This window comes from Pinus tabuliformis, chromosome 8 (assembly GCF_031772625.1).
Source record: "Pinus tabuliformis cultivar Carrire ecotype Pingquan chromosome 8, CPIR1, whole genome shotgun sequence".
Taxonomy (NCBI): domain Eukaryota; kingdom Viridiplantae; phylum Streptophyta; class Pinopsida; order Pinales; family Pinaceae; genus Pinus; species Pinus tabuliformis.
The window spans coordinates 1,565,915,321-1,565,942,178 of NC_142294.1; the positions used below are offsets into that span (position 1 = coordinate 1,565,915,321).

The following is a 26,858-nucleotide window of genomic DNA, read 5'->3' on the forward strand; positions in this document are numbered from 1 at the left end:
CTGATTCTCAGAAACTTTTTGATGAATGAGGCCTCTATGTTCTTCATTTTCCATTATTTTCCTTCATTTTCCTTCTCACATGCAACCTGTGACCTTTCACCTCCCTTTTCTCCTAATTTCCATTATTTTCACAAATAAATGTGCCAAAAATGCCATTTTGCCTTTCCAAAGCCTTAGCCATCGCCTTTACCAATTTCCTTAGCCATAAACAATCAAATGAACACCCACTAAGATGTCTTACCCAACATTCAGCTTGGAATAAATGTCCAATCAATCGTGATTATTATATTTTCCTTTATTAAATTTTACGACATGGAATTTTCACCAAAAATATTATAGTGATGATGCATTTATAATATTAACTAATTATTATTCCTCTGTATTAAATCATATATTTTATATATATATTATTTGTTATTATTATAATATTTATATTGACTAACACTAAATTATTAATATTTATGTTTTATCTATGTGATTAATATGATTATAAAATTATGTTGTATATAAAAAATGAAGAAAAATACCCAACTTTCCCAATTAAAATTGAAAAAAGAAATAAAAAAATTATTTTAACCTAAACCTACTCTAAATCCAACCAGATGATCATTCTCCCTATGCTTTCCATAGATAAATGTGCTTGTTTTATTTTAAAAAACTACATTGAGAGTGTAACTTTTTGGCATGAATCATTAGAAAGTGTGATATATAAGTCTCTCACTGTACACACACCAACTGTTCCTTGGCTTAGGGAAGTACAAAGGGAATAAGAAATAAAGGTAAAGTTGCTCACTACTCCAACACGTTCTTAAAGCGACTACATGCCAAATGTGCAAGGTACGCTAATTAGTTGGAGGACAGCGAAATAATTAGAAGCATTTCATGAACGTGGGTAGCACTAATGTACCGGACCATTGACCTCCACACCTAACAAAACTAACATTGGAGTTTGCAGCCCAATAATAGTGTCCGGTGAGATTTTAATTTATATACAGTTGTTATATTTTCAAAAATAAAAGCAAGGCTTTTTGTGAAAGTAAATCCCAATATTAGAAAAAAAGATAATAAAAAAATATTAATTTTGAGGTTGTGGTTAAGGTAAATATTAACATATGAGATTTTTTTAGGTAAATATTAATATATGAAATTTTTTAAAATTTATTTATAGATTAGTCAATGTCACAATGATTTGATTTGCTATTAAAAAACATTTTACTTAAATTAAAATAATAATATTATAATCTTTGTATTTTAAAAGGTAAAAGTTGTAATATATGATTTGCTATTAAAAAACATTTTACTTGAATTAAAATAATAATATTATAAATCTTTGTATTTTAAAAGGTAAAAGTTGTAATATAATCAATAAAATTGTTAAAATATAAATTAAAATTTTAATAAAAAATTATTAATTATTATATAGAAAATTAATTATAAGTTAAAAAATATTTATTATTTAATTTATTGATTTGATTTGCTATTAAACAAATATTTGACTTAAAATTAAAATAATAATATTATAAAACTTTCATAAAAAATATTAATTATTATATAGGAAATTAATTATCAGATAAAAAATATTTATTATTTAATTTATTGATTTGATTTGTTTTTGTTTTTTGTTTTTTGTTTTTTTTACAGAAACTGGCAGTGGATATATTAGATACTTGGCCTTAATGCCCAAAATCAGATTACAAAAGGTGAGTCTAATTTCACAGGTACCGTGTAACCATGCAAGGCCATGGCATTTATGCTTAGGTCACATTTCTTTTTCGCTGCTACTATGAGGTCAATTTTAGAGATTTTTCCAAGTTTATGAATACATACGAACTGGTTTAACAAAAAGCAGTAAAACATGACAGCTATCTGAATTAAGGAATTGGTTCCCATGTTTCCTGGCGGCCTCTGAGTAAGGCTACAACCATAAGGAGGGCTGCCTTGTTGGCTTCAATGTCCGCCTCCTTATTATTAGCTCTCAACACATGGTAGAAATTCAAATTCTGGAAAGAGTCTCCAAGGTCTATTATTCTGAAGATCAGCCTTGCAAGCCTTAGATCCATTGGCTCAGAAATGTGTCACCATAGCATTGATGATGACCTGAGAGTCCCCAAATACGTTAGCCTCCCTGATGTTCAACACTTTCAACAACTTGAGCCCTTGGAAAAGAGCCAAAGCCTCAGCTTGAATGCTAGAAGTAATGCCCAAACCCCAGGCGAAACTGTGTATCCTTATGCCATCTGGGTTCAATATGACGCCTCCTGCGCCAACTCTTCCAGGATTGGCCTTTGCAGCCCCATCAAAAAAGAGAGAGTATCTCTGCTGTTTTGTTTTCCAATCCTGGAATTCTTTTGTTGAAACTCTTATTTACCAATCTTTGGGGAGGGTGGTACTATTTGCAATATTTTGTAACTGAAGATCGAGAGTGGAGCCCCAATTTATATCTTGCTGGCTGAGATTTAAATCATCTTTATGGTGTCTCAGACACTCTTTTAGCTGGCATTTAATCTTAACTACCACAAGCTTGGCATCCTGTTCGTAGTTTCTAAAAATTCTGTTATTTCGCTCAAGCCAAACCTGCCAACAGATTATTTTAGGAAGAGCAGACCAAGCAGCTCTGATAATTTTGTTTTTTGGGGGAGGTCTAGGATACCTTTGCAGCCATTTAGCAAAAAGTTCGGGAATGGAGGAAGACAACGTGAAGGTGGAACTCAAAGTTCCCAACAATTCCGTCTAAATCTGCAAAGTGAAGGTGCATTCAGGCATAAGATGAATGACGCTTTCCTGATTTACCTTACAAAGGCTGCACCTTGAAGGACCGTGGAAACCACACTTCTGAAGATTTTCATCAATGAAGATTTTGGAGTGACATAGCAGCCAGTTGAAGAAATCATTTTTAGGCAAGGAAGGATAATGCCAAATCCCTTTCCACGGCTTAGGGTTCGTGGCCACGTGAGGGCGCTCACATAGCTTGGCGTAACCTTGAGCAACAATGTATCCACTAGCCAACGTACCCCATTCTATTGAATCTCGTTTTCGATCCAGCGATGTAGCCAATCCGTGGAGCTTGGAAAGCAGGATCTCGCACTCCATAGATAAATCTAGGGGCGTTTGAAGATTCCAACCAACCCAGCGTGAGTTTTGCCAAACTAAAATGTCCCACAGAGTACGCATTCCATCCTCATTCATCCATTTGTGCAATGCTTGAAGTGAACGATAGTCTCCCAGCGGCTCATTGTTCAATATTTTGTCTGTCCAAAGATTGATCCTTTTTCCATTACCGAGAACCCAAAAGGCATGAGCGTTGATGAGAGAGCAGGCTCTGTTGCGAAGCTTCAAAAAGGGCATATTTGGATGCATCCTAGGTGATCTAGGCAGCGAGAACGCTGGCCTTTGAAATATTTTTTCCAAAGAGCTAACTACGCCAAGCCAGGATTAGGAGCAATAATTCTCCATATTGATGTAGTTCCCATTGCAATATTATAATAGCCAAGGTTTTTGAAATTTAAGCCTCCTTCCAACAGTGGTTTGAAGATGGATTCCCAGCTAACTAGCGGAATCTTTTTCTCATTCTGCTTGCCCTCCTTCCAAAAAAAATTCGAATGATCTCCTCCATTTTTCTGAGAATACCAGAGGGAGCAAGAAGGACAGAAAACTGAAATAAGGGAAGACTGGAAAAAACATATTTAATGAGGGTAGACTTACCAACAATGTTAAGCAAGGAAAAGCCCTAGGCAAGCAACTTATTCTTGTATTTCTCCAATTGAGGGAGCCAATCTCTGCTGTAGGCTCTTTTGAGGAAAACCGGGAGGCCCAAGTACTTGAAGGAAGTCTAGTTTGAGGATGCGGCGAAACCAAAGATTCTGGAAAAGGAGTTAAGCAAGCTAGAAGTGGTGTTCCAGCAATAGATGTGACGTTTGCCATTGTTTAGACTGCTTCCCGAAACCATGCAAAACTCGTCCAAAGCTCTTTTAAATCTGGAGGCCATAAGCACAGAAGTTGCTTCCAATAACAAGGTGTCATCCGCAAAGAGGGCATGATTTATGTTTTTAACACCTCTTGCAATACAGAGTCCAGTGATATCTTGATCTGCTCTTTTTTTATCTAGGTAGAAACTGAGGACAGAGGCTTGAAGTACAAATAGAAGCGGTGAGAGAGGGTACCCCTACCTGAACCCTCTCATGGCTTTGAAAAAATCAGCAGCTCTGCCATTTACTAAAGGGGCAATCCAAGGCTCCGAGATGCAAGCCCAAATCCAATTTATAAAATTCTCTCCAAATCCAAGCTTGTGTAAGACTTTCAGCAGAAAGCTATGCCTAACTCTATCGAAAGCATTTGTTAAATCAAGTTTGACAACCATACCTTTTTCATTGCGCCTCAGGCTTGAGTGGATTGCCTCTTGGACCAGAATGAAATTGTCCACAATCTGTCTACCTTGGATGAAGCCTCCTCGGCTTTTCGGTATGATTTTGGGGATGATGGGCTTCAGTCTATTAGTGATGACTTTGGTGATCAATTTGTAACCAATATTGCAAAGCGAAATCGGGTGAAACTTGTTAAAGGAGTTGGCCCCCTTCTCTTTGGGAATGACAGCAAGAAAAGCAGAGTTCATGCTGCCTCCAATTTTCTGGCAAACTTGCGATTTTAGAACCATTTTGTAGAGAACTTTTTCCACAATAGGCCAGCAAATTTGCAGGAATCTGGCTGAAAATCCATCCGGCCCAGGGGATTTTTTTGAGTCCATGGCAGAAAGGGCTTCCTTGACTTCATTCTTGGTGACTTTAGCTTCAAGGAGGTGATTCATTTCAGCAGAATTTTGATCCAGAGTTATATCTTCACTATACAGGCTTTTAAAATGAAGGGAGGCTTCTTTTTTGATGTTTTCATTATCCTTGTGAAAGATAGAACCATCTTTGATTTCAGAAATGGAATTGGTACATTTCCTGGCCTGAGCTTGTTTGTGAAAGTAAGAAGAATTCCTGTCCCTTGCTTTAAGCCAGAGACTACGAGACTTAAATCCCTAGTATTCTTCCTTAGCTAGACAAGCCTTGTGATAATTTTGCTGAAACATGGTTTCTTTATCTAGAATCTCTTTTGTTATGTTAGCTGTTTCAGCTTGAAGATGGTGAATTTCCAGAGCGCGTTGAATATTTTTTCTTTCGTTGGCTGGATTGGGCAAAGATTTGACCCAACATCTCAACACCCATTTCACTCTTCTGAGCTTCTCTTCCCAGACGAAAAAGGGGGAGCCTTTGACCAGCTGCAGCCAAATGCCCTTAACTAATTGCATGAAGTCTGGTTCCTTAGCCCAGAGTGGGCTAAATATGAAGGGAATAGGTCCAAGATTAAGCTGAAACACGAGTTCCAACTTGATGGGTTTATGATCTGAAGTACTGCAAGGGAGAATATGGACTCTAGCCTCTAATCCAAGAAGAAGAAAGGAGCTTTGAATAAAGAATCTGTCCAACCTGGCAGCTATGTGGCCAAGACCAATTCTTTTGTTAGTCCAAGTGAACTTGCCTGAGGTTGGCTTGATGTCCAGCAGGTCCCAATCCTGCATAAGGCTCTCTGCCCATTCCTTAGCCGGGTCACGAACAATGCTGCCTCCTCTCTTGTCTGCTGATAGTAGAGTGAGGTTGAGGTCTCCGGCAATGATGATATTCTTGAGATTAATTATATCTGCTTGGTTTCTTAAGGAGTCCCAGCAGGCCTTTTTTTGCCCGGCGTTCAGAGGAATGCACATGTTGAAGAGACTAAAAATCTGATTTGTTTCTACATGCTGCAATTTTAAGAACAACCAATGAGAGTTGAGGGTCTCAGAAATGACTGAGAATTTGTTAGCATTCCAAAGGGTGCCCACCCCACTGGAAGCCCCTCAGGCTGAGATTCCTTTTGCCTCACATTTATTCCAGAGTTTCTTACTTACCTGAAGGAAGGTGGATTCCTCCAGTTTGGTCTCTTGGATGAGAAGTATGTCTGGAGCTTCTGTCCTGATTAAACTTCTGATGGCTTCTTCTTTGATTCTGCTCCCCATACCTCTACAGTTCCAGGAGACAATCTTCATCATTTGTATTTTTGGTTGGCTCCCTTGGAGCCTTGGGGCTGATTTCTCGCCATCTTAGGTTTTGCCACTAATAACTTCTCAAGAGTTGGCTGGCTACCTTGGAGCTTGTCTTTGAAAGTTTCTAGCTCTCTTTTTTCCCGATCTGTTTTGCGGCCTCTTGTGGATCTCCTTGTCGAGGCTTGTGATTCTCCTATTTCGCCTTCTTCCTCCAAGCCTTCAGATTCTTGCTCAACTTCCTCGACTTCTACAGTGTTTCCTTTGGAACTCTCAACAAGGCTTGCCCCCTTGGGAGAAGAGGGGGTACCTTTTGTGAGGGGGGTTGATTTTTGGATATCTGCTTCCTGTGTTTCCTCTATTTGTGAGGTTAGAGGTGTGAATTTATTTTCTTGCTCCATTCTGATAGGGGGTTGTTGAGGAGGGGCTTGCTGAGGGCATCTTTCGGTTGTACCAACATGTTTTTGGGTTTTCTTGGCACGCTTGACCTGATTCCAACCTTCTTCTTTACCCTTATTTGGATCAGCATTGGTTAGGCATCCTTTGGCGAAGTGGCCGTAGACATGGCATTTTCGGCACTTGAAGGGCAACTACTCATAGTCAAGCTTCTGTAAATGAGTCCAACTTCCTACTTCGATTTTGATGGCTTCAGGGAGTCCCACCTCTAGATCTACTTCTACGCAGATTCAGGCACATTCATATTGATCTTTGTTGTTTGTCTGGTCTATGAATTTCCCAAGGGCGTTGCCGATGTGCTTCAATGAGTCCTAGTTCCAGCAATGCATTGGGAGATTTGGAAGCCTGACCCGCACCGGAACAACCGTAGGAACATCAACTGCAGGGTCAAAATCTGGTGTCCATTTGTTGAGATAGAGGCCCTGGGGGCCCATGAAATAGGGGCCATTCTGGAAGATTAGATCCTTGTCTTCCTTTGAGATGAATTCGAAGAGAAAAAACCCTCGTCCTAAGAAATAAAATGTGACGTTATTCTTGATCAAAAGAGCCAAGTTCTTGTTGACCTAGTTCTCAGTGGACTTAGGAGAAGGCCATAGTCCGGTGAATTGACCGACAAGTGCCTGCTCAGCCAAGGACATAGTGACTTGGATCAGAGTCTCTAGCGGCAGGGAGATTTCAGGAATATCTTCGATCCTCTTGACGAATTTGGCAGCTTCACTCTTTTTCTTTTGCGGCAAACCGACCAAGAGCCGAGAGAAGGCTTCGGTAGAAGAAGAAGGTGGAGGAGGGGGGAGGGGGGCTGCCTGGGGCGAGCCTGGGACCTCCATGGACGCGAACTCCTCCCAGCGGCAAACGAGCCACACAGCAGGCTCTTAGCTGAAAAGCGCAGGAAAGCAAGCCTAGGGTCTCGGGACCGGAGCGCAGGGGGGCCTAGGGCACAGGCGCTGAAGCGCAGGCAGCGAACTAGGGTTTCACTACCAGGTCAAACCGCTCTAGTTTGATTTGATTTGTTATTAAACAAATATTTTGCTTAAAATTAAAATAATGATATTATAAAACTTTCTATTTTAAAAGTAAAAGTTTTAATATGTTTAATTAAATTGTTAAAATATAAATAAAAATTTTAATAAATTTTTTTAAATTATTATATAGAAAATTAATTATAAGTTAAAAAATATCTATTATTTAATTTATTGAGAATGATTTAAAGGAAGTTTGTTCTTAAATTTATTGAGAAAGTTAGTTTTAAAGCAAAAGAATATACTATCATATTATTTAAAATTAAAATTTCAATTTTTTTTCTTCTTTATTTTAATTTTTAAAAGTAATTGATGTAAGTTTTTGGTATAAATATTTTATTTTAAACTATTTTTGTCTCACATTTATTATATATGGAGGATTATTCACAACACTCATTCTAATCTATGTTAATTTTTTATATTTATGTGCAAGTAACAAAATTAGTTATAACTCATTGAACTTTTTAGTTAGTGATGCACTCAAAGAATTTAAAATGACTTTAAAATGAGTTAATGTAAATCACCACTCAATGTTACAATTCTAACCAAACCCATTTAGATTAAATTATAATTGTAACCTAAAAAATGATGAGAATTTTTTAATATATTTGAAACCTATATGTGCATTGTTAATTCAAGAATTAATTGATTATATATATATATAATCTATGTTCTACAAAGTTTCTAGGATGTGCGAGCATAACAACAAGGAGATGCACAAGGGAGATGTGTGGGAGTGCCCTCAAAATTTAGTGAAATTAAAGGGGGTGAAGAGATGTTGGGGTCCCTAACATAGGGGACCTCATCTCTAAAATTATAAAAATAAAAATAATAAAAGATAAAATCCAACAAAACAAACCATCCCATACAAATTCATCATTGGGAAATCTAGTGGAAACACTACAGTCCTATTAATCCTAAAACCCTGTAAATTGTTAAGTCTTGTGAATTCTAAACGGGATAAGAGATTCTACTTTCTCCATATGAAGTCTAATGATGTTGGAACCACATTTAAATATTCTAAAACAATTAATGACAATCTCTCAAATGAGGCTTTTGTGATCCATATTGTTTGTTTGTTTGTTTTGTTTTTGTTTTTGTTTTTGTTTTTTATTTTGTTTTTGTTTTTCCAGAAAAAACACATGAGACTTTTTTAGTTGATGCGTTTTGAACCATCTTAGTGTGGTTCATGACATACGTTTAAATTAATGTCAATGTTAAAAAATAAAGTAAAAAAATAGAAAATGCAAGATAAAGTACAATGTCACTTTTACTTTAAGAATTTTATATTACCATTGATCACTAAGGTCACTTACTCCTCAAAGCTCTATCTCCTATCTTTGTTTTATCTTTATGGGTTTTTGGACAACTTTTTTTTTGTTAGTTTAGGGTGGGGTAGGTGCCTCGGCGTCCCCCTTTTGGGGAAATGCAACCTTTACATTGGGGAAACATTTCCCCACGTGTTTCCTTGTTTCCCCCAAAGGGGGATGCAGGGAAACATTTCCCTGTGTGACTCCTCAAAGCATGGTAAACATGGGGGGTGTGACCCCCAACGTTGCAGATGCATCCTCATGGAACGTTGCAAAAAATACATATGATATTTTAGGAGCAAAAAATGCTAACTCTATGAGCATTTAGACAACCTATATCTAGACGTGTCACCAATCTATATTTGACAAACCTAATAAACTTGCTATTCATAATGAACATAACCATGATAACTTGGCAAAGATGCACCTAAGTTCTAGTATTCAAGGATGAATCCACGTAATTGTGTGGGGGTTTAGAATCAACTAGAGCTTCTGCTTGATCCCTTGACGACGCTTCCTTTGGAGTTGCTACATTGGTTGAATGACTCCCTTATGTTTGCGCTTAAATAATAACTTCAATGTCCCATAGCTTTTTGAGCAAATGTTCATATTTGTTGTCCATGAATTCTAATTTGTTCCATGGATTCTTTATGTTGATTATATATATATTTTTGGAAGTATTTTTTGCTACATACCCTTTCGCTCAATTTTTTTTCATTTCTTCTTTGATTTTTAGAAGAATCCTTCTATAGCATTTAAGGGTTACATCTCTGCCACCCTTCTATATCTTAGTCATCTTCTTGGTTGAGAAGCCTATTGGTTGGAGGCACTAGTCTTTTTTTCTCTATTTTTTTTTTTATAATTAATTTTTAACCAAACCACTTATGAAATCAATCTTAAATATATATAATGATATTTTTGAAATAAATCTTTAAAATAAGCCTACCTTCTCTTCTAAATTTCATTCTATTAAAATGAAAATTTTACATATTACTATGTTTTTACTTTGACATAAACAAATAACACTATATTTTATATCTAAAATATATAAAAATATTCATATCACATCATAACTTTATTTTTACTTTTTACTTTAACATAAAAAATAACTCTATATCTTATATCCAAAACATATATAAATATTGATATCACTATCATACAATTCTGTTTCGTTTTCTCATAAACAAAAAACATCACATCCACATCCAAAATAGATAAAAATATTAATATCAAGAATATAAAAAAATTAAACTAATCCTTTTTGTATATGACATAATTATTTTCAACAATTAACCTATATAAACAACATTGATATCACTATCATATAGTTCTGTTTTGTTTTCCCATAGACAAAGAACATCACATCCACATCCATAACAGATAAAAAAATTGATATCAAGAGCATAAAAAAAAGTTGAACTAATTCTTTTTTTATACATGACATGATTATTTTGAACGATTATGGTTGTGGAAGAATGTAATTATATAGGTTATAAATAATTATAAAATAATAAGGTAGTTATAACGTAGAATTATCTATCTCAAAAGTGTTCCATATTACTAATTAATAAATAATTCAAATTAACGGTTATGTAAACTTGCAAATCATTAAAATGGCCCGACAACATGCAGAACGCTGTAAAACTTTGCCACCTCAAAATCAACAATTTTACAAACGAATAATGCACCTAGGCTCTAGCTGTGTAGGATCCCACAAGGGAGCCACACCACAGAAGCACTGACTATCAAATAAAAAGGGATCAAATTCCGAACGTTTTTGACCAAGGGAATCGCGACTGCATGAAACAGTAGAGCATAGGAAAAAACAAATGAGCACACTGCACAGAGAAGCAGAAAAACTCGGAACAAATGCCAAGAATAACGCACGGGATCCTCCATTAAGAAAAACTCTGTCATCTTGAATAACAAATCTCTCTCAATAGTCAAGGATATGTCCAAAAATCCCGGAAATTTATTTGTAGAGACAGGAGAAAATATACATGTGATGCACGGCACTTAGAGTATATCACAGAGACCAAATGACATCATGTTACAGGATTAGCATTGAGCAATTGGGTGTGTAACAGACAAAGATACAAGGGTTCCAATGAGAAATTTAAGTACCCATCGTTCGTTCTATGCTCATTGCTTAGATACATGTGTCCTGTATGAGGTACCAGTGAAGCTTTTGGCCTCTGTGACTCCTTTTCACATTGACTGCTAGGCACATGTTGGGCCTATGTCTGACATATTTATTCATCAGGTATACACTAGTTAATGCTTAGTTGCCCATCAGCCATTTAATGCTGTACCTCCCTCTGATACATGGTTTCCAGCGATAGATCTAATCATTTAATGCTGCTAGATCTGTGAAACTAGTCTCATTATTGCTATTTTCCATTGAATATATAATAAATTCAATGTCGAGAGCTGTCATTTTATGAAGGACAAGCATGATGCAGAAGGTCTTCTGTACGATCACGTCATTTGGAAAATTGCAGGACATGAGCTCAACTGTCCAATAATGGCATGAAGAAGACTTCACTCATAAAATCAATCCACCCATATTTACTTGTGGGTATGCAATTCTTCTTGTCTGTAATTTCTTCTGGAAGAAAATAAAGGATTCTGTTTACCAATGTGGGTCTTGAGGCAGCCCTGTCAGATTGACATGTGACATGACCCACTTTAGCAATTTATGATCCCCGAGCTGCGTATTGGGTTGTTCAAAATTTGCTTCCATGAAGTAAACGTTTCATCCATGGGTCTTACAGCATTTGATATAATTTGCTGGGCTTTAGCGTTGCGGAATTATCACTGTATTTTGTCTGTACTCTTTGCAGGGCCTTTGTAGTAAGCCTTTCGATGCAATAGCTTTCATTTCGCGGGCACTGGGGCTTTTTTTCTTCTGATGGTCTCAAAAATGATGTTTTGTGATTGTTCAAGAGATCAATTCAGATTTGAGGAGATGCCAAAGTCGCCGCTATCTCTGGCTACGAGAGATTTTTCTGCCAGTGGCTTTTCTTCCAGGACCGGTGATGGTGATTCCAGGTTTGATGAGGGAAGCACTGAAGAGGCTGAATCATCCTTGCGGGAAGCTCTTTCTCTGAATTATGAGGTATGTCTTTCTTTTATGGGTTCTTATATCTCTACAGTTTGATTGGATTTTTTGTATTTGAGTTTAATTACACAGGTAAAGCAAAATGCAGAATTAGTCGTATGCTATTCGAAATATGGATAAAGTGGGATAGATAGTATTGAGGCGAGGGTAAGTTTTGCCTCATAATTTTGATTTCGAGCGCGCTTGGCTGAAACATAATTCCATATTTATTAGGCATGCATGTTCTCACTGTTGCATAGGAGGTCTGGACTGACTACTTAAAATTTTCCAACCACCTCAGTCTATCCATTAACAATTTTCTTCACAGGAGTCCATTCATCTATAATTTCATTCATAGCAGTTGTAGTGATCTGAGCACTCTCAAAATCATCCTCCACAAATGGATCTAGCAAACCCACTCAAAAGGGGAGCGTGAAAGTTAAAAGTCCATTAGTATGCCTCTGTTTGCCCTCAAAAGAGAGCCAGCCATAGGGCGTACTTGTATAGGCATTGGCTCATTTTGCCTCAAAGGTTACTGGCCAATTGCCACAAGTAACCTGCTACAATAATGTGCTGGAATGTGGAACTGAGGCTTATAAGCCTGATGCGTGGAAGACAGAGTCCTCTTCATCTCCACGATCCAGGTTTTTTTCTTTCAATTATGTGAAGCTAGTAGGAAGATATTCTAATATCCATTGCTTACTTGAATGAAAGTCTGTTGCATATTGATATACAACCATGTCTTTGTCTTATTTTCTTTAAATAAATGCGTTTGAATAAATGTCTACGAAATTCTTCCAATCCCTGGATGTGGAAATTTTTGAACCTCAAGGTTTTAATGTAAAATAGATCTTCTGAATCTTAACCCCATGAGTTTTCAGCATTAGGACTGGTCTGAAATATAAACAAAACAGTAATGACAGTGGACAATTTTTCAATCTTTAGGCAATCCAAGAGGAAATATACTTGTTGAGAAATCAATGCTTATAGGAATTTGGGTTTGATTCCTCCTTCGTGATAATTACTTGTGAATTATGTTGGCTTCTTTTACTTCTTTATTAGTTTATCTTTCATTGAACAATTACCAAATTAAATGTATATGAAGACCACAATAACAAGAGACACAAGATGTAGGCACTCAATCAGGACAAAACCCAGTCCAACTCTTCCATTAGTAGATTCAAATCAAGATGAGACAATCCAAGGCCCTTTATACCTAGACAAAGACTTCCTCCAATCGCCAAGTCAGCCCTTCCTTCCAATAGATGATCCTTGTCAAAGTCTCCAAGTGTCATTTAACCAATAGCAACTACAATCCAGAATTTCGATCCCCAGCTATAGATTTTCGGCCCCTAGCAACAGAATTTTCGACCTGCAGTAGATTCAGAATTTCAGCCGCAGCAACTGCCCAGAAACTTCACATGTGCGACAGATAGATAACCCAAGAGCTCAGTTTAGGTCTTCCCAGCTTCTTTCTTCCTTCGCCAGATACTTTACTCTTCTTTTCTGCTTCTTCTCGTAGATCGAACTTGATGAGTGAGTGTGTCAAATAGGTCAAATTGCCTCTCTATATATAGCCTTTCTGTTGGGTTGAATTGCCCTATTTTAGGCCGACTTAGTGTGGAGGTGACAAATGACCTTTTTTGACTCAAAAATAATTCTTCTTACATGATACAAAAGCCCAAGAAGGGTTTAATAAAAGTGACAATGACTCTATTGACTCAAGACAAAACCTAGGAGCCTTCAATGGAGGCTTTGACCTAGAAAACATTGACCCAAGTATGAAATCCATGCTTTAATAAGTCATTTTCTTTAATAATAAAAATTTATTTTGACAAATACAATTATGAAGTCTGACACTAGTTACATTATTCAACACTCCATCTTAACTAGGGAGGTATTCATAATTACATATATATAAAGGTACATGGAAGATCTCAAAATGATATGAACTATGAAGAGTTCTAGCACATGTAGTGCTACAAATTAGACACTCGACCAGGGTACTCTAATCGGGTGGGACTAAGTTGTTTTCCAAACTTCAGCCTCTGTAGGTACGATCAGGCTTCCACTCTAACACCAACCCAAGGATCTAGGTGCATATCCAAGGTCAAAGCTCAATGACAAATGCCACCCTCCTTACTTTGGGATCTAGACATCAACACATAGGCCGACTAGATGTCCTCCCAAGCATCTTGTTGCCACAAGATGCTTCATCTCTCCCTATCAACTAAATCTGTAACATCAACCAATCCAAGCATGCTTCTAAAATATTCAAACTTCTTATTCAAAAGAGATTTTGTCAACACATCAACTAGCTGTTGGTTCGTCGGAATATATTGTAGCTTCACAACCCCATCTTGTACCAAACTCCTAATGCAATGGTACTTGTTGTTGATATGCTTTATCCTGGCATGTTATATAGGGTCTTCAGACATCTTGATGCTGCTTTGATTATCACAATTTATCACTGTAGGATTTGGAGGCTTTCTGAACAAATCTAACAAAAGTTTTCTTAACCAAACAACTCCTTTTCCTACTTCACATGCAACAACATATTGTACTTCAGCACTACTTAATGCAACAGGATCTTGTTTTCTACTCATCCATGAAATTATTGTAGATCCAAAACTGAAACAACCACAGGTAGTGTTTCTTCCATTAGGCTCATTGCCACCCCAATCAGAATCGATAAAACCGTTAACTTAACTTCCTTTCCATCATACTTTAGACGGTGATGAATTGTACCGTGTAGGTATCTCAAGATATGCTTGGCAGTTATCCAATGGTTGTGGTGAGGCTCCAACTGAATTTGACTAAGAATATTTACAGCAAGGCATATATCTGGTCTTGTATTCACTAGGTACATCAAAGAGCCCACCAACTTACGATAGCTTGTGGGATCGATGAAACTAGAGTCAAAGATTCTCAACTTTTTGAGATTAGTGATCATGGGAGTGGTCATAGGCTTAGAATCCATCATACTGAACTTTTGTAACATCTTGATTATGTACTTACCTTGACCAAGATATATCTCACTGGGCTTTTGCCAAACTTCCAAATCCAAGTAATAATGCATGAATCCCAAATCTTTCATTTCAAATTTTGCTACCAACATTTTCCTGCATTCTCGAATTTTGCGCTCCACACTTGCAATAAACAAATCATCCACATATAGTAGTATAATGACTGGGTCATTCTTCACTATCTTTATGTAGAGATTTGCATCGGTAGAACTTTTGACAAACCCAATCCTTAAGAGATATGCATCCATCTTTGCTTACCAAGCCCTAGGAGCTTGCTTCAAGCCATATAGAGCTTTCTTGAGTCTGCAAACATAAGTATCCCTGCTATTTATCTCAAAGCCCTCCAGTTGTTCAATATATACATCTTCATCAATGGTTCCATTTAAAAATGCCATTTTGACATCCATTTGATAGATATTCCATCCCATAGTAGCAACTAGCGAAACCAAAGATATAATAGTAGTATACTTGGCAGTAGGAGCAAAGGTTTCTTCATAATCTATTCCTTCCTTTTGTGAGAAACCCCTTGCAACAAATTTGGCTTTGTATTTGTCTATGCTTCCATCAACGACATGTTTAATTTTGTAAATCCATTTGGAAGTGACAACCGATTTGTCACTAGGTCTAGGAACGATTTCCCAAACCCCATTCTTCATGATGGATTGATATTCTTCCTGCATCGCTTTCTTCCATTCTTCTTGATGAGCGGCTTCTTCAAAGGTAGTTGGTTATGCTTTGATTAACTTCGTCATGTATGCTGCATATCCTGAGTATCTCTTTGGTCTTTTGCTTTCTCTGAAAGTTCCTTTAGTTGCTCCATGTCCTTTGGCATCTTCAAGTGTTGCTTTTAACCAATTTGGCCTCTTCTTTGTTTCAGGAATGATTATAGGTTGAATATGCTCACTTGGCCCTTCTTCTTCTTCTTCTTCTTGGTTTGCAAGTTCCTTGTCATGATGCTCCTCTTCTTCAAATAGCGGTACATCTTCTTCATAAGATTCGATTGGTATATCCTTGGATCTTTTGTAGGCATGGTTTTCATCAAATATAACATCCTTGTTAACTTCGATTTGTCTTCCTTCCTTGATGTAGATTCTATAGGCCTTTGATGAAAGGCTATAACCAACGAAGATACCTTTAATAGTTGTAGAGTCTAGTTTCTTTCGCTTATCTTTTGGAACATGGATGTATGTGGGACACCCAAAGATTCAGAGATGGTCTACACATGGCTTCTTCCCTGTGAATGCTTCTTCCGATGTCATATTATCAAGGATTCTATGAGGACTTCTATTTTGTATATATATTGCTATCATTGCTGCTTCTCCCCATAGAAATTTTGGTAGATCTTGATCAAATATCATAGTCCTTATGCATTCTTCAATGGTTCTATTCTTCCTTTCTGCTACTCCATTTGGCTCGGGATTGTAAGGAACAATGGGCTTCCTCTTAATACCTGCTTCTTTACAATATGCAATCAGTTCTTTTGAGGTGTATTCCCCTCCATTGTTGGATCTAAAAGTCTTTATCTTTCTTTCAGTTAAGGTCTCAACTTCGAATTTAAATTCCTTGAAATTTTCAACTACTTCGTCTTTTGTCTTGAGAAGATAGAGCTATGTCTTTCTAGAGTGATCATCAGTGAAGGTCACATAGTAAAGATGGCCTCTAAGAGATTTATTAGACATTGGCCCACACACATCAGAATGAATGAGGTCTAATATCTCCTTAGACCTTGTGTTGCTGCTTGTAAAAGGTTTCCCAGTATTCTTTCCCAGAGCACATCCCTTGCATATTCCTTCATGATCTTCCTTGATGTTTTGGATACCATTTACCATTTGACTAAGAGAGGGTATTATCTTGTAATGAATATGCCCATATCTTCTATGCCAAAATTCGATAGGGTTTATCTCCATGTGAACTAGGGCTTCAGGAGATGGTGTTATAATTCTATATAGTCTTCCTTCACGAACTCCAGTAAACTCTTCCTTTTCAGTACTTGAATCCTTTCCTCAAACCAAAACTTTACCATCTACAAAAGCAACCCTATCTCCTTTATCTTCTAAACAAGAAATGGAAAGTAAATTCTTTTTCAAACTCGAGACATAGAGGATGTTGTTGAGGTGTAGCTTTGCTCCACTTTCCAGCTTCAATGATGTAGATCCAAGGCCCTTGACTGCATAACTATTGTTGTCTCCTAGCTCCACTGCATGTGATGATGGTTCCCTTGATAGAGTATGAAGTTGTCCACTTTCTTAAGGCTCCACTATCAATGATCCATGTGTTGTCATCATCAAGTGTACCTGTAAGTGCAACCAAGAATCCTTCACTCTTGACTCTCCTAGATAGATTGTAGATGATCCTTCCAATCTAGCTTCCTGCAATTTTCATGATATTGAGACCCATCTTCAAATAACTTGCCATTGAGGGAGTAACCTTTCCTTCCAAGACTGTTTTTCCCTTCTTCAAATGATAGCCAACAAAGTGATCTTCAACCTTCTTCCACCTTAGCTCTAATACCATGTTGAGAAATCAATGCTTATAGGAATTAGGGTTTGATTCCTCTTTCTTGATAATTACTTGTGAATTATGTTGGCTTCTTTTACTTCTTTATTAGTTTATCTTTCATCAAGCAATTACCAAATTAAATGTATATGAAGACCACAAGAACAAGAGACACAAGATGTAGGCACTTAGCTAGGGCAAAACCCCTCCAAGGGGAAAACCCAGTCCAACTCTTCCACTAGTAGATTCAAATCAAGATGAGACAATCCAAGACCCTTTAGACCTAGACAAAGACCTCCTCCAATCACCAAGTCAGCCCTTCCTTCCAATAGATGATCCCTGTCAAATTCTCCAAGTGACAGCTTCCCAATAGTAACTACAATCCAGAATTTCGAACCCTAGCTACAAATTTTCGACCCCCAACAACAAACTTTAGAACCTGCAGTAGATTCAGAATTTCGGCCCCAGCCACTGCCCAAAAAATTCGCACGTGTGAGAGATAGATAGCCCAAGAACTCGTTTTAGGTCTTCCCAACTTCTTTCTTCCTTCTCCAGCTACTTCGCTCTTCTTTTTTGCTTCTTCTTGTAGATTAAACTTGATGAGTGAGGGTACCAAATAGGTCAAATTGCCTCTCTATATAGCCTTTCTGCTGGGTCGAATTGCCCTATTTTAGGCCGACTTCACGAGGACAAGGTCGACTTGGTGTGGAGGTGGCAAATGACTTTTTTTGACTCAAAAATAATTTCTTTTACATGATACAAAAGCCCAAGAAGGGTCTAATAAAAATGAAAATGACTCTATTGACTCAAGACAAAACCTAGGAGCCTTCAATGGAGGCTTTGACCTAGAAAGCATTGACCCAAGCATGAAACCCATGCTTTAATAAGTCATTTTCTTTAATAATATTTTTTTTTTTGATAAATACAATTATGAAGACCAAGACTAGTTACATTCTTCAACAAGTCTCAATTAGTTTCAGCGCTCTAGGGCAATCTTATCATGCATAAAGCAGATCTAGAAACTCTTATTTACAGTAGTTAAATAACTCTTATCTTCAATTATAATGTAAATCTCTTAACATCATACCCTCTATTTATGTCAAATCAAGAAGACATATATAGATGGAAATTACAAACCATGAAGAACATAGATGGTTGAAAATCAAATCTGTAATTTATATAAGTATTGGACAGTAAAAAACTTCATTAATATGCATATGATGAAATTCATGTACTTACCATAGCCTTCTCAAGAGGTTAGTGTAATACACTGGCTCTCCAAAACCCTATCTAGGGAAAACCAAGAAAAACCGTAGCTCAACCAATGAGCTCCAACAAGCATGAACTTGTCAAGCAAGTCCTCCAAGGCAAGACATTTCCTCTTCTTCTTCATCTTCTTTACCAAAAACAATCTAGGGTTTCATCACAAAACCTTAATCTCCAAATCCCCAAGGGACGAAACCCTAACCCTAGTCTTTGAGATACTCTAAGAAGCTCAAGAAACCCTAGTGACTCCAAGGGGGAGAGAGAGAGTGTGTGTTAAAATTGGCAACTAAGGCCAAATTCCACTTTGGACAAAGCATTTGATGGAGATACTTATTGCATTGAATTCCTCTTTTCGAGAGGACCAAAATCGACCTAAAGATCACTAAATTTGGACAAGGGAAAATATGTTTTTGAGGTTAATCCCACTCATGTGCAAATTGTCAAGGTCGGCCACGCCATCATGTAGTTTCATGAAGCCCAAGCATCATGTCTTTTGACCCTCAACAACTTGTATAAATAAGGATGACCTCAAATCTCATTTGGCACCTCATCAACTCGTACATCCTTCTCTCTCCTCATTTGATTGGTTCATACACCTATTGGGAAGCTGTTTTATTTCACACGTGCGGCAGAAGGAGGACGAATTTCAGGAGACTAAATTTCAAATCTGTTGCAGGGTTTGACCAACGTTGACTTTGAGTTTCTGGGCAGTTTTTGACTTCGATTTTTTGGGAGAATTTCTGTTTGGGCAGGCCAAGTTTTTGGGCATAGAAACCGAGGCAAAAGGAGCACTTTGACCTATGTTGACCGTAGAGTTGACTTCGGGTTGATCGAGTTTCACTGCTGTTTGGATGATTGTTTTAGGCTGACTTTGACTAGCAAGAGAGGTCGAGTTCCTCTCTCTTTTGACCGAGCTCTTTTTGAGAAGTTTGACCAAACTTTGATTGTTGTTGAATTTCTGGTTAGCGCTGATTTGATTGTTGTTGACTGAGGGCAGAATTGCAGATTTGACTGGGCTATTTTGGACAATGTTTTTGATCATCTATTAGCAAGTCAATTTTGGCTTTATTGTACTCTCTCTTTGCTGAACATTTGATATACTAATAAGAAGAATTAATCAAAGGGTTTTCCCCATCTTGGGGATTTTCCCTGGAATTCGCCAAATACTGGTGTTCTCTTGTCTTGGCTTGTCTTTTGCATTTATTTTTTATGTTCTATCTACAGTTATTGTCAATGTGATTAATGATTAATGTGATTTCTATTAGTAATTAAGTGGAAATTGTCATTGGGCTGATAAAAGGACATTGAAATAATTGTTGCAAACATAGAACATACCATTGTTATCTAAAATTAACATGGTATCAGAGCCCAGGTGAAGACAAAGCCCAAGTAAGAGAGAAAAGCAATCACTAAGAGATCTGCTGGACGAAGATTATTGGACAAGTCTCAATGGCCTCTACATCTTGCTTCAAGACTGAGGACAAGCTCAATGACAAATCCAACTATCATGCATGGAAGATGACTTTGGACATAACTTTGGAGGAGCATGAATTATTGGACTATGTGCAGGGAAAAGTGGTGGAGCCTCCTTCAAATTTAGATCAGCTACTGCTAAGACGAAGTATAGAAAAGTTGAGGTCAAAGTAAAGAAAATTCTAATTGATTCCATTCAAAAGCATTTGGTTGCCTATATTTTTGATTTGGGAACTTCTAAAGAAATATATGATAAGTTGGTTGGGATGTTCAAAGTGAACAATGCAAATCAAATCCTCTTTTTCAAAAACAAGTTGAAGGATATCAAGATGGATAAAGGGGATGTTGATTTGGGGTAGCATCGGATGTGCTCTAGCCATGAAAATTGGTGGAGAGGCTAAAACACATGAGATCTCCAAGACCCAAAAATGGTTTGGGTAGATTCTAACAGATTTGGGAGATATTAAAATAATTAATATTTTTAATGGAGTTCCTAAGTCTAAACTTAGGAAAAATAAAATGTTAATGGGTATTAATATAAAACTGGGTTAGAAGGTTCCAAAAGTCATGGATCAAGCCAAATCTAATCTTAGTCGTTGATCAGAGATTTAATCTCGGCCGTTGATGGACCAATGAGAAAAGTATAAGAGGAGGCTTGAGGGTCAGTTGGTGTTAAAATTGGCAACTAGGGCCAAACACCATGTGGGTCATCTTATTTATGGCAGCTGATATTTTTCTTGGATCCCTCTCATCGAGAGGTGTAGGATTGATCTAAATATCATCCGATTCTGATAAGTATTCATGGAGTTATGAATTTATTTGTGTTATAAGACAATTCGTCAAGGTCGGCCAGCAACCAAATAAACCCCACATGTTCTCAACGTTTTAGTATAAAAGGAGATGACTTGAGAGTCATTTCTTTTTTTTTTTGAAATGGTCGGTTGCTATATATTATATTCTGAGAAAAAAAAACAAGGATTTCGAATCCTCTGGTACATAGATTGCGCAGACTGAGAGGGAGCAAGGGGTTTACAAAATGTGGCTGCCCCCTTGGTCCTTAGATTGCTTTTTTTCCTACTGTTAAAGACAGCGCTAGTATAGATTCTAATAAAGGAGAATAACAGAAAAATACATTTGAATTTCATTCAGTCAATCATGATGTGTTGGATGTGTCTTGCTGTTGATTCCTCTGGCTTATCATCTTTGGCTTCTTGATTGATGCTGGAGGAGCTGGTGGCGATGGCGTTCTTTTCCAGCCAGAATTTCAGAGTGGAAAGTGATTCCTCGACATGGCCGCAGCGGTTTGTGAGCTGCATGAATTGCTCTTGGAGGGAGGTCACCCTATGCATGAAAAGCTGGATTTCTGCTTTATACTTTTCAGTGTTAATGCGGTCCTGTTCAAAAAGTCTCCTGCTGTGCTCGTCAAGACGCCTATCGTGCTCTTCTAGTCTTGCATCCAGTAGACCATGCTTTTCCTCTAACAATGACTGCTGAGTCCTTATTTCTTCTAGCTCAGCTTGTAGATCAGCACAGTGTAAACAATCCTCACTGCGCGCCATTGATGGGAGAAAGATACGATAGTGGAGATAGTTGAAAAAAGAGGTCCAGTGGGCGGGAGAGTTTAGAGCGTTATTGTATGCTCTGACTTGGAGACAAGATTTGGAGACGCTGTCAGAGGAGACAGTGCTTCCCGCTTCCAGAGCAACAGGAACAGATGGGAGATTGGGCGGAGGATAATTGCACGAGCCGAAAAGAACCAGAGGTCTATAGGAAGAGAGGCAATTGGGGCAGAGGGGGATATCAGAGGTGAGGGCGGAGAAAAGGAGAGAGGAGGGAGCTGGGGAGAGCTCGCTGAAGAGGCGGGAGGTGTGGAGACAGAATAAGAGGGGAGATGCTGTAAACGGCGGGCAGAGACGGTGAGAGGAGGGCGCAGAATGAGAGGATGGAGGAGCAGCTAAACGAGCCGCCCTGCAGAAACGGGCTTGGGCTTTCCTGAGTAACACCCTGCAGAGACTAGCTTGGGCATTCCTGAAAAACACCGCAACAGAAGTTAAAATGAATTTAAACAAAATAGAATGAGGCGATACCAGAGTATTGTTTCTCCTGAGATTCTGAGTAAAAGCGCCTGCTTCAAACCGATGTTGCTGCTCTGTCGCTTGATCTTGATTGACAAATCTTTGCTTGCTGTTGCCCACATTTATAGGTTGGATCCAACAATGGATAGAATGCCTAGCTGGAGTCGGACTCTCAGAAATGGTGAGATATTTTCCCAAATCTTTCATGCAATCTCCATTTGCTGTATTTTCAATCCTTATGCCGGCGCTGTATTGATTTATTTTTCCTTGATGACAGGTGATTCTCTCTATCGAGGCTCGGATTTGACTGTTTATGCATATTATGCTCTCTGCAATTTGTCCTGCTACTGTGGAGACCATGCCCTTCGCACACTTGATGATCATGCGAATCTGGGCGGTGCCAGGATTTTCCTGAGTCATGGCAGGGGTTGAAAAGTTTCTCTATTGTTGTGCCTTAGCGCACCTTCCTGCTTTCCCACTGCATTATTCGCGTGCTTGTCTGCTTCCATATTTAGCGTGCGAAGAATGTGATAGAGTTTGATGTTTTCAAAATGTTTAAGGAGGAGTTTGATTCGCTCAATGTGTTGCTGGAGATTGCTGTTAGGAGATCGCTGATTGTAATTCATGAGGCGAATAAGAATTGAAGAGTCTCCAAAAACTAGTGCCTTTCTGATACCCATATTTTTTAATTGTAACAGACCTTGATAAAGGGCTAAAGCCTCTGCATTGTTGTTTGTTTTTCTTCCCAAGCTCCATTCATAACTGCAGATTTCATCCCCTGACTCGTTTAATATTACTCCTCCCGCTCCTGCTGGTCCTGGGTTGGACTTTGATGCACCATCGAAGTATAGAGTTGGACAATTACTGCTCTGAATCCACATCTTATAATCCTGAATTGGGAGTCTAATTTCCCACTCCCTGATTTGTTCATGCTGCTGTCTGTCAGTTCTCTGAGTATCCTGCTGATGGCCTGGTCGGTCTAGTATGTGCCTGATAACTGATCTCTCTTCCACTGAGTAATCTGCTGCTTTGATTTTTCCTGTATACTTTGCTGCAATTGTCTCTTGCGCCAAGATGTGAGCTTTATTGCATGTCATTCGAACATTACTCTCTTTGTTTTGGAAGATCTTTTTATTTCTTGTGAGCCAAATTTTCCATAGAAGGTTATGAGGTATGATAGCCCAAATTCTTTTGACAATCTTGCTCCTCTTGTCTTTCCATGGGCAGTTCCTTCTCCATTCATGAATTGTCTCTGAAATGTTCTGTTGGGATTGCCATTTTATATTGCCCAGGTTGGACAAATTGATCCAGCATCTCTTCGCGAAGGGGCAGTCAAGGAACAAATGTTGAATTGTTTCCTCTGCTGAGCAGCAGTTGGGGCATCTTGAAGGACCGTTGATCCCTCTCTTTCTTAAGTTTTCAGATGTGAGGACTTTGCCTTTTAGCAGCAGCCATGTGAAAAATTTAACTTTGGGAATGGCCTCGGATTTCCAGATTGTTCTCCATTGGTTCCAAATGGGAATCTGATAGGTGCTATTACAGATATATTGATAGCCAGACTTGATGGTGTAGCTTGAACCCGTGGGATCCCATCGAAATCCGTCTGCTGCTCCTTTTTTTATGGGTGCTCTATTCTGAAGATTTTTTTGGAGGGCTTTGAAGTTTGCTTCTAGATTTGAAGGGGTGGCTGGAAATTCCCAATTAATCCAGGCTCCTGTATCTACATCCCATTTTGATATTTGATCAAGCCTCTGAATGCCTTTACTATTGAGATGGAGAATGAAAGGGATGGCTTCTTCTATTGTATTTAGAGGTTGAAGACCCATTATCTTGTCAGTAGCATAGTTGATACTGTCCCCTCCTCCAGGGATCTTTGAGGTGTTTTGATTGAGGATGGGGATTGCTTTCTTGCAGAGATGCCAAATTTTGGTGGAATCTCTGTTGGGAATGTCTATTTCAAGAAGTCTTTGCCTTTTGCCGTTAAGGTATTTGCTTTCTATGACCTGTTTCCACCAGGCTTTTGGCTCATTAATTAACCTCCAAGCCATTTTGATCCCAAATGCCAAATTTAGGATTTTAGGGGCTCTAATTCCCAGACCACCTCTGTCCTGAGATTGAATTACACTTTTCCAACTGACCAAATTGAATCTATTTTTTTCTTTTTTCCCTCCTTGCCATAAGAAATTTCGGAGGGCGGTTTCCAACTTATGATGAAATGTAGCAGGAGCTTGATAAAGAGTAAATCGATATAGAGGTAAGGAGGATATACCTGATTTGAGCAGAATTATTCTGCCTGCTGGATTGAGCCATTGAGTTCCCCATTGCTGGATCTTCCTCTTGACTTTGTCTATTATTTCATTCCAAGTAGCAGCTTTTAAAGGTCCCAGGGTGACCGGCATCCCAAGGTAGGTGAAGTGATCCCAGTTTGCTTTGTAGGCAACTCCAAAAATGTTTGCTATGCTGTGAGCAGTTTGGTTGGAGATATTCCAGCCATAGATGCAACTTTTTTGAAAGTTGACCTCTCCCCCTGAGTACTCCATAAATTGATCGAGGAGAATCTTGAAGCGCCTTGCAATGGTAGTGGAAGCTCCTCCAATTAGCAGAGTGTCATCAGCAAATTGGGAGTGGTTGATGTTCTTGACTCCGTTCCCAAATTTGATGCCAGAGATGAGGCCAACTCTTCTGTTATGATCTAGAGTACTGCTGAATGATTCAGCCATAAGAATAAAGAGATAAGGGGAAAGAGGGCAGCCTTGCCTTAACCCTCGTGAGGATTGGAAAGCATCACAAGGGCGCCCATTTATGAGAGGCGAAATCCAAGGACCTGAAATACAAGCGGCAATGGTGCTAATGAAGGCAGAATTGAATCCCATTTTCCTCAAGACAGCGAACAAGAAGGAGTGTCTTACTCGGTCAAAAGCATTGGCTAAATCGAGCTTGAGAACAAAACCTTTCTCTTGTCTTGAAGTGCTGGAATGAATGGCTTCTTGGACCAAGGTGATTGTGTCATGAATTTGCCTATTAGATATGAAGCCCCCTTGATTTTCAGATATAAGGGAAGGAAGGAGGGGTTGGAGTCTAGAAGCTATGATTTTCGTGAAAATCTTATAAGAGGAGTTACACAATGAGATTGGTCGAAACCTGGAGAAGGAAGTGGGACGATTTTCCTTGGGAATGAGGGCGAGGAATGTTGAATTTGTGAAGCCCCCCATTTTCCCTTTTCTTTGAATTCCCCTCAACATCTTTGCAAGGTCTTTTTTAATCAAATGCCAATGATCCCTGTAAAAATTGATTGGGAACCCATCTGGACCTGGAGACTTGTCCGGTTGCAGGGTCCAGATAGCTTTTCTGATTTCCTCCTCCGTTATTTCTCGGTTTAGGCTGTCATTCGCCTCTGGAGAGATGCCTTTCGGTAGATGCTGTAAAAGCGCAGAATAGTCAGTTTCTTCTTGATTTTCCGTGAGGAGGCTTTTGTAGTGAAGGGAGGCAGCTATTTTGATGGATTCTTGGTCGTTATGTTGGCTGCCTTGACTGTCCATAATAGTATTTACATTGTTTCTTATCTTTCTGACAGTGGCTTGCTTGTGGAAGTAAGCCGTGTTTTTGTCGCCTTCTTTCAGCCATAGCTGTCTTGATTTAATTCTCCACTTGATTTCTTCCGCTCTCTTGATGTGCATTAGCTGCCCTTGAGTTTCCCATTCTTTGCTTTTCAGCTGGTGGGTGAACCCTTGATCTTCTATTTGTTTTTGGATTTCCTCCAAGTCCTGCTGTATTTTTTTTCTAATTTTTTCTGGCTCTTGATAGCTGACTTTTGCCCAGTCTTTGAGGGCTTTTCTTGTGTTTCTGATTTTTGTTTCCCATATATGGCTTGGAGAGCCTTCTACATGATGTTTCCAGGTTGCTTCTATGATAGCTTCAGCCTCAGCATTGTCTCTCCACAAAGGGTTATACCTGAACGGAATTGGTCCTAACTGAGAATGGGAGTCCAACGTTAAGAGGATGGGAAAGTGGTCTGAAGCTGTGGCACTGAGAATTTTTGTGTGACCAGCAGCAAAGGAGGAAAGGAGAGAGACGTTAACCAGAATTCTGTCCAATCGTTCCATGATATTGCCTGGCCCCAACCTTCTATTATTCCAGGTGTATTTTCGATTTTTTGGGATAATATCCATCAATTCATGTTCGGACATTATCACTTCCATCTGACTTCTGAAGGGGTCGGAGGTGAAATTGCCCCCTCTTTTCTCATTCGCGTGGAGGACTAAGTTGAAGTCTCCAGCTAGTATGACATTTGTGTTCTGCTCGTTATCTATATCTTCTTTCAGATCCTTCCAGCACTGTTCCTTTTCTCGATAGTGATTGGGGATATAGACGTTGTAAATGATGAGGTCACGGCTCTCTTCTTTGTTACTAAGATTAGTCCTTAACCAGTTTTGATTAAGGACGGATGACTTGCAGTCCCAGTGTTGATTATTCCACATGGTTGTGATTCCTCCAGAAGCTCCTCTGGAGTTGCTACTGGCCCCTGAGAAGTTTTTTTGGGCATCTACAATTTTCTGCATTTCGCTTTGACTTTGTTTGGTTT

At 38.5% G+C, this 26,858-nt stretch overlaps 1 protein-coding gene across 4 annotated transcripts in view; it reads left to right on the top strand.

Annotated features, from left to right (window-relative positions):
- The first annotated feature begins 10,622 nt into the window (after positions 1-10,622).
- LOC149241998 (protein NPG1-like) overlaps positions 10,623-26,858 on the top strand; it is a 230,287-nt gene continuing 214,051 nt past the window's right edge. Inside the window, exons 1-3 of one of the 4 annotated variants that reach the window (XM_089374109.1) lie at positions 10,623-11,103; positions 11,342-11,418; positions 11,684-11,958. In XM_089374109.1, the coding sequence (XP_089230235.1) occupies positions 11,752-11,958 (207 nt within the window). In that variant the 5' untranslated portion in view covers positions 10,623-11,103; positions 11,342-11,418; positions 11,684-11,751. Of the gene's footprint in view, positions 11,959-26,858 lie in introns of all 4 variants that reach the window. The other 3 variants (XM_089374106.1, XM_089374108.1, XM_089374107.1) reach the window with 3 other exon arrangements.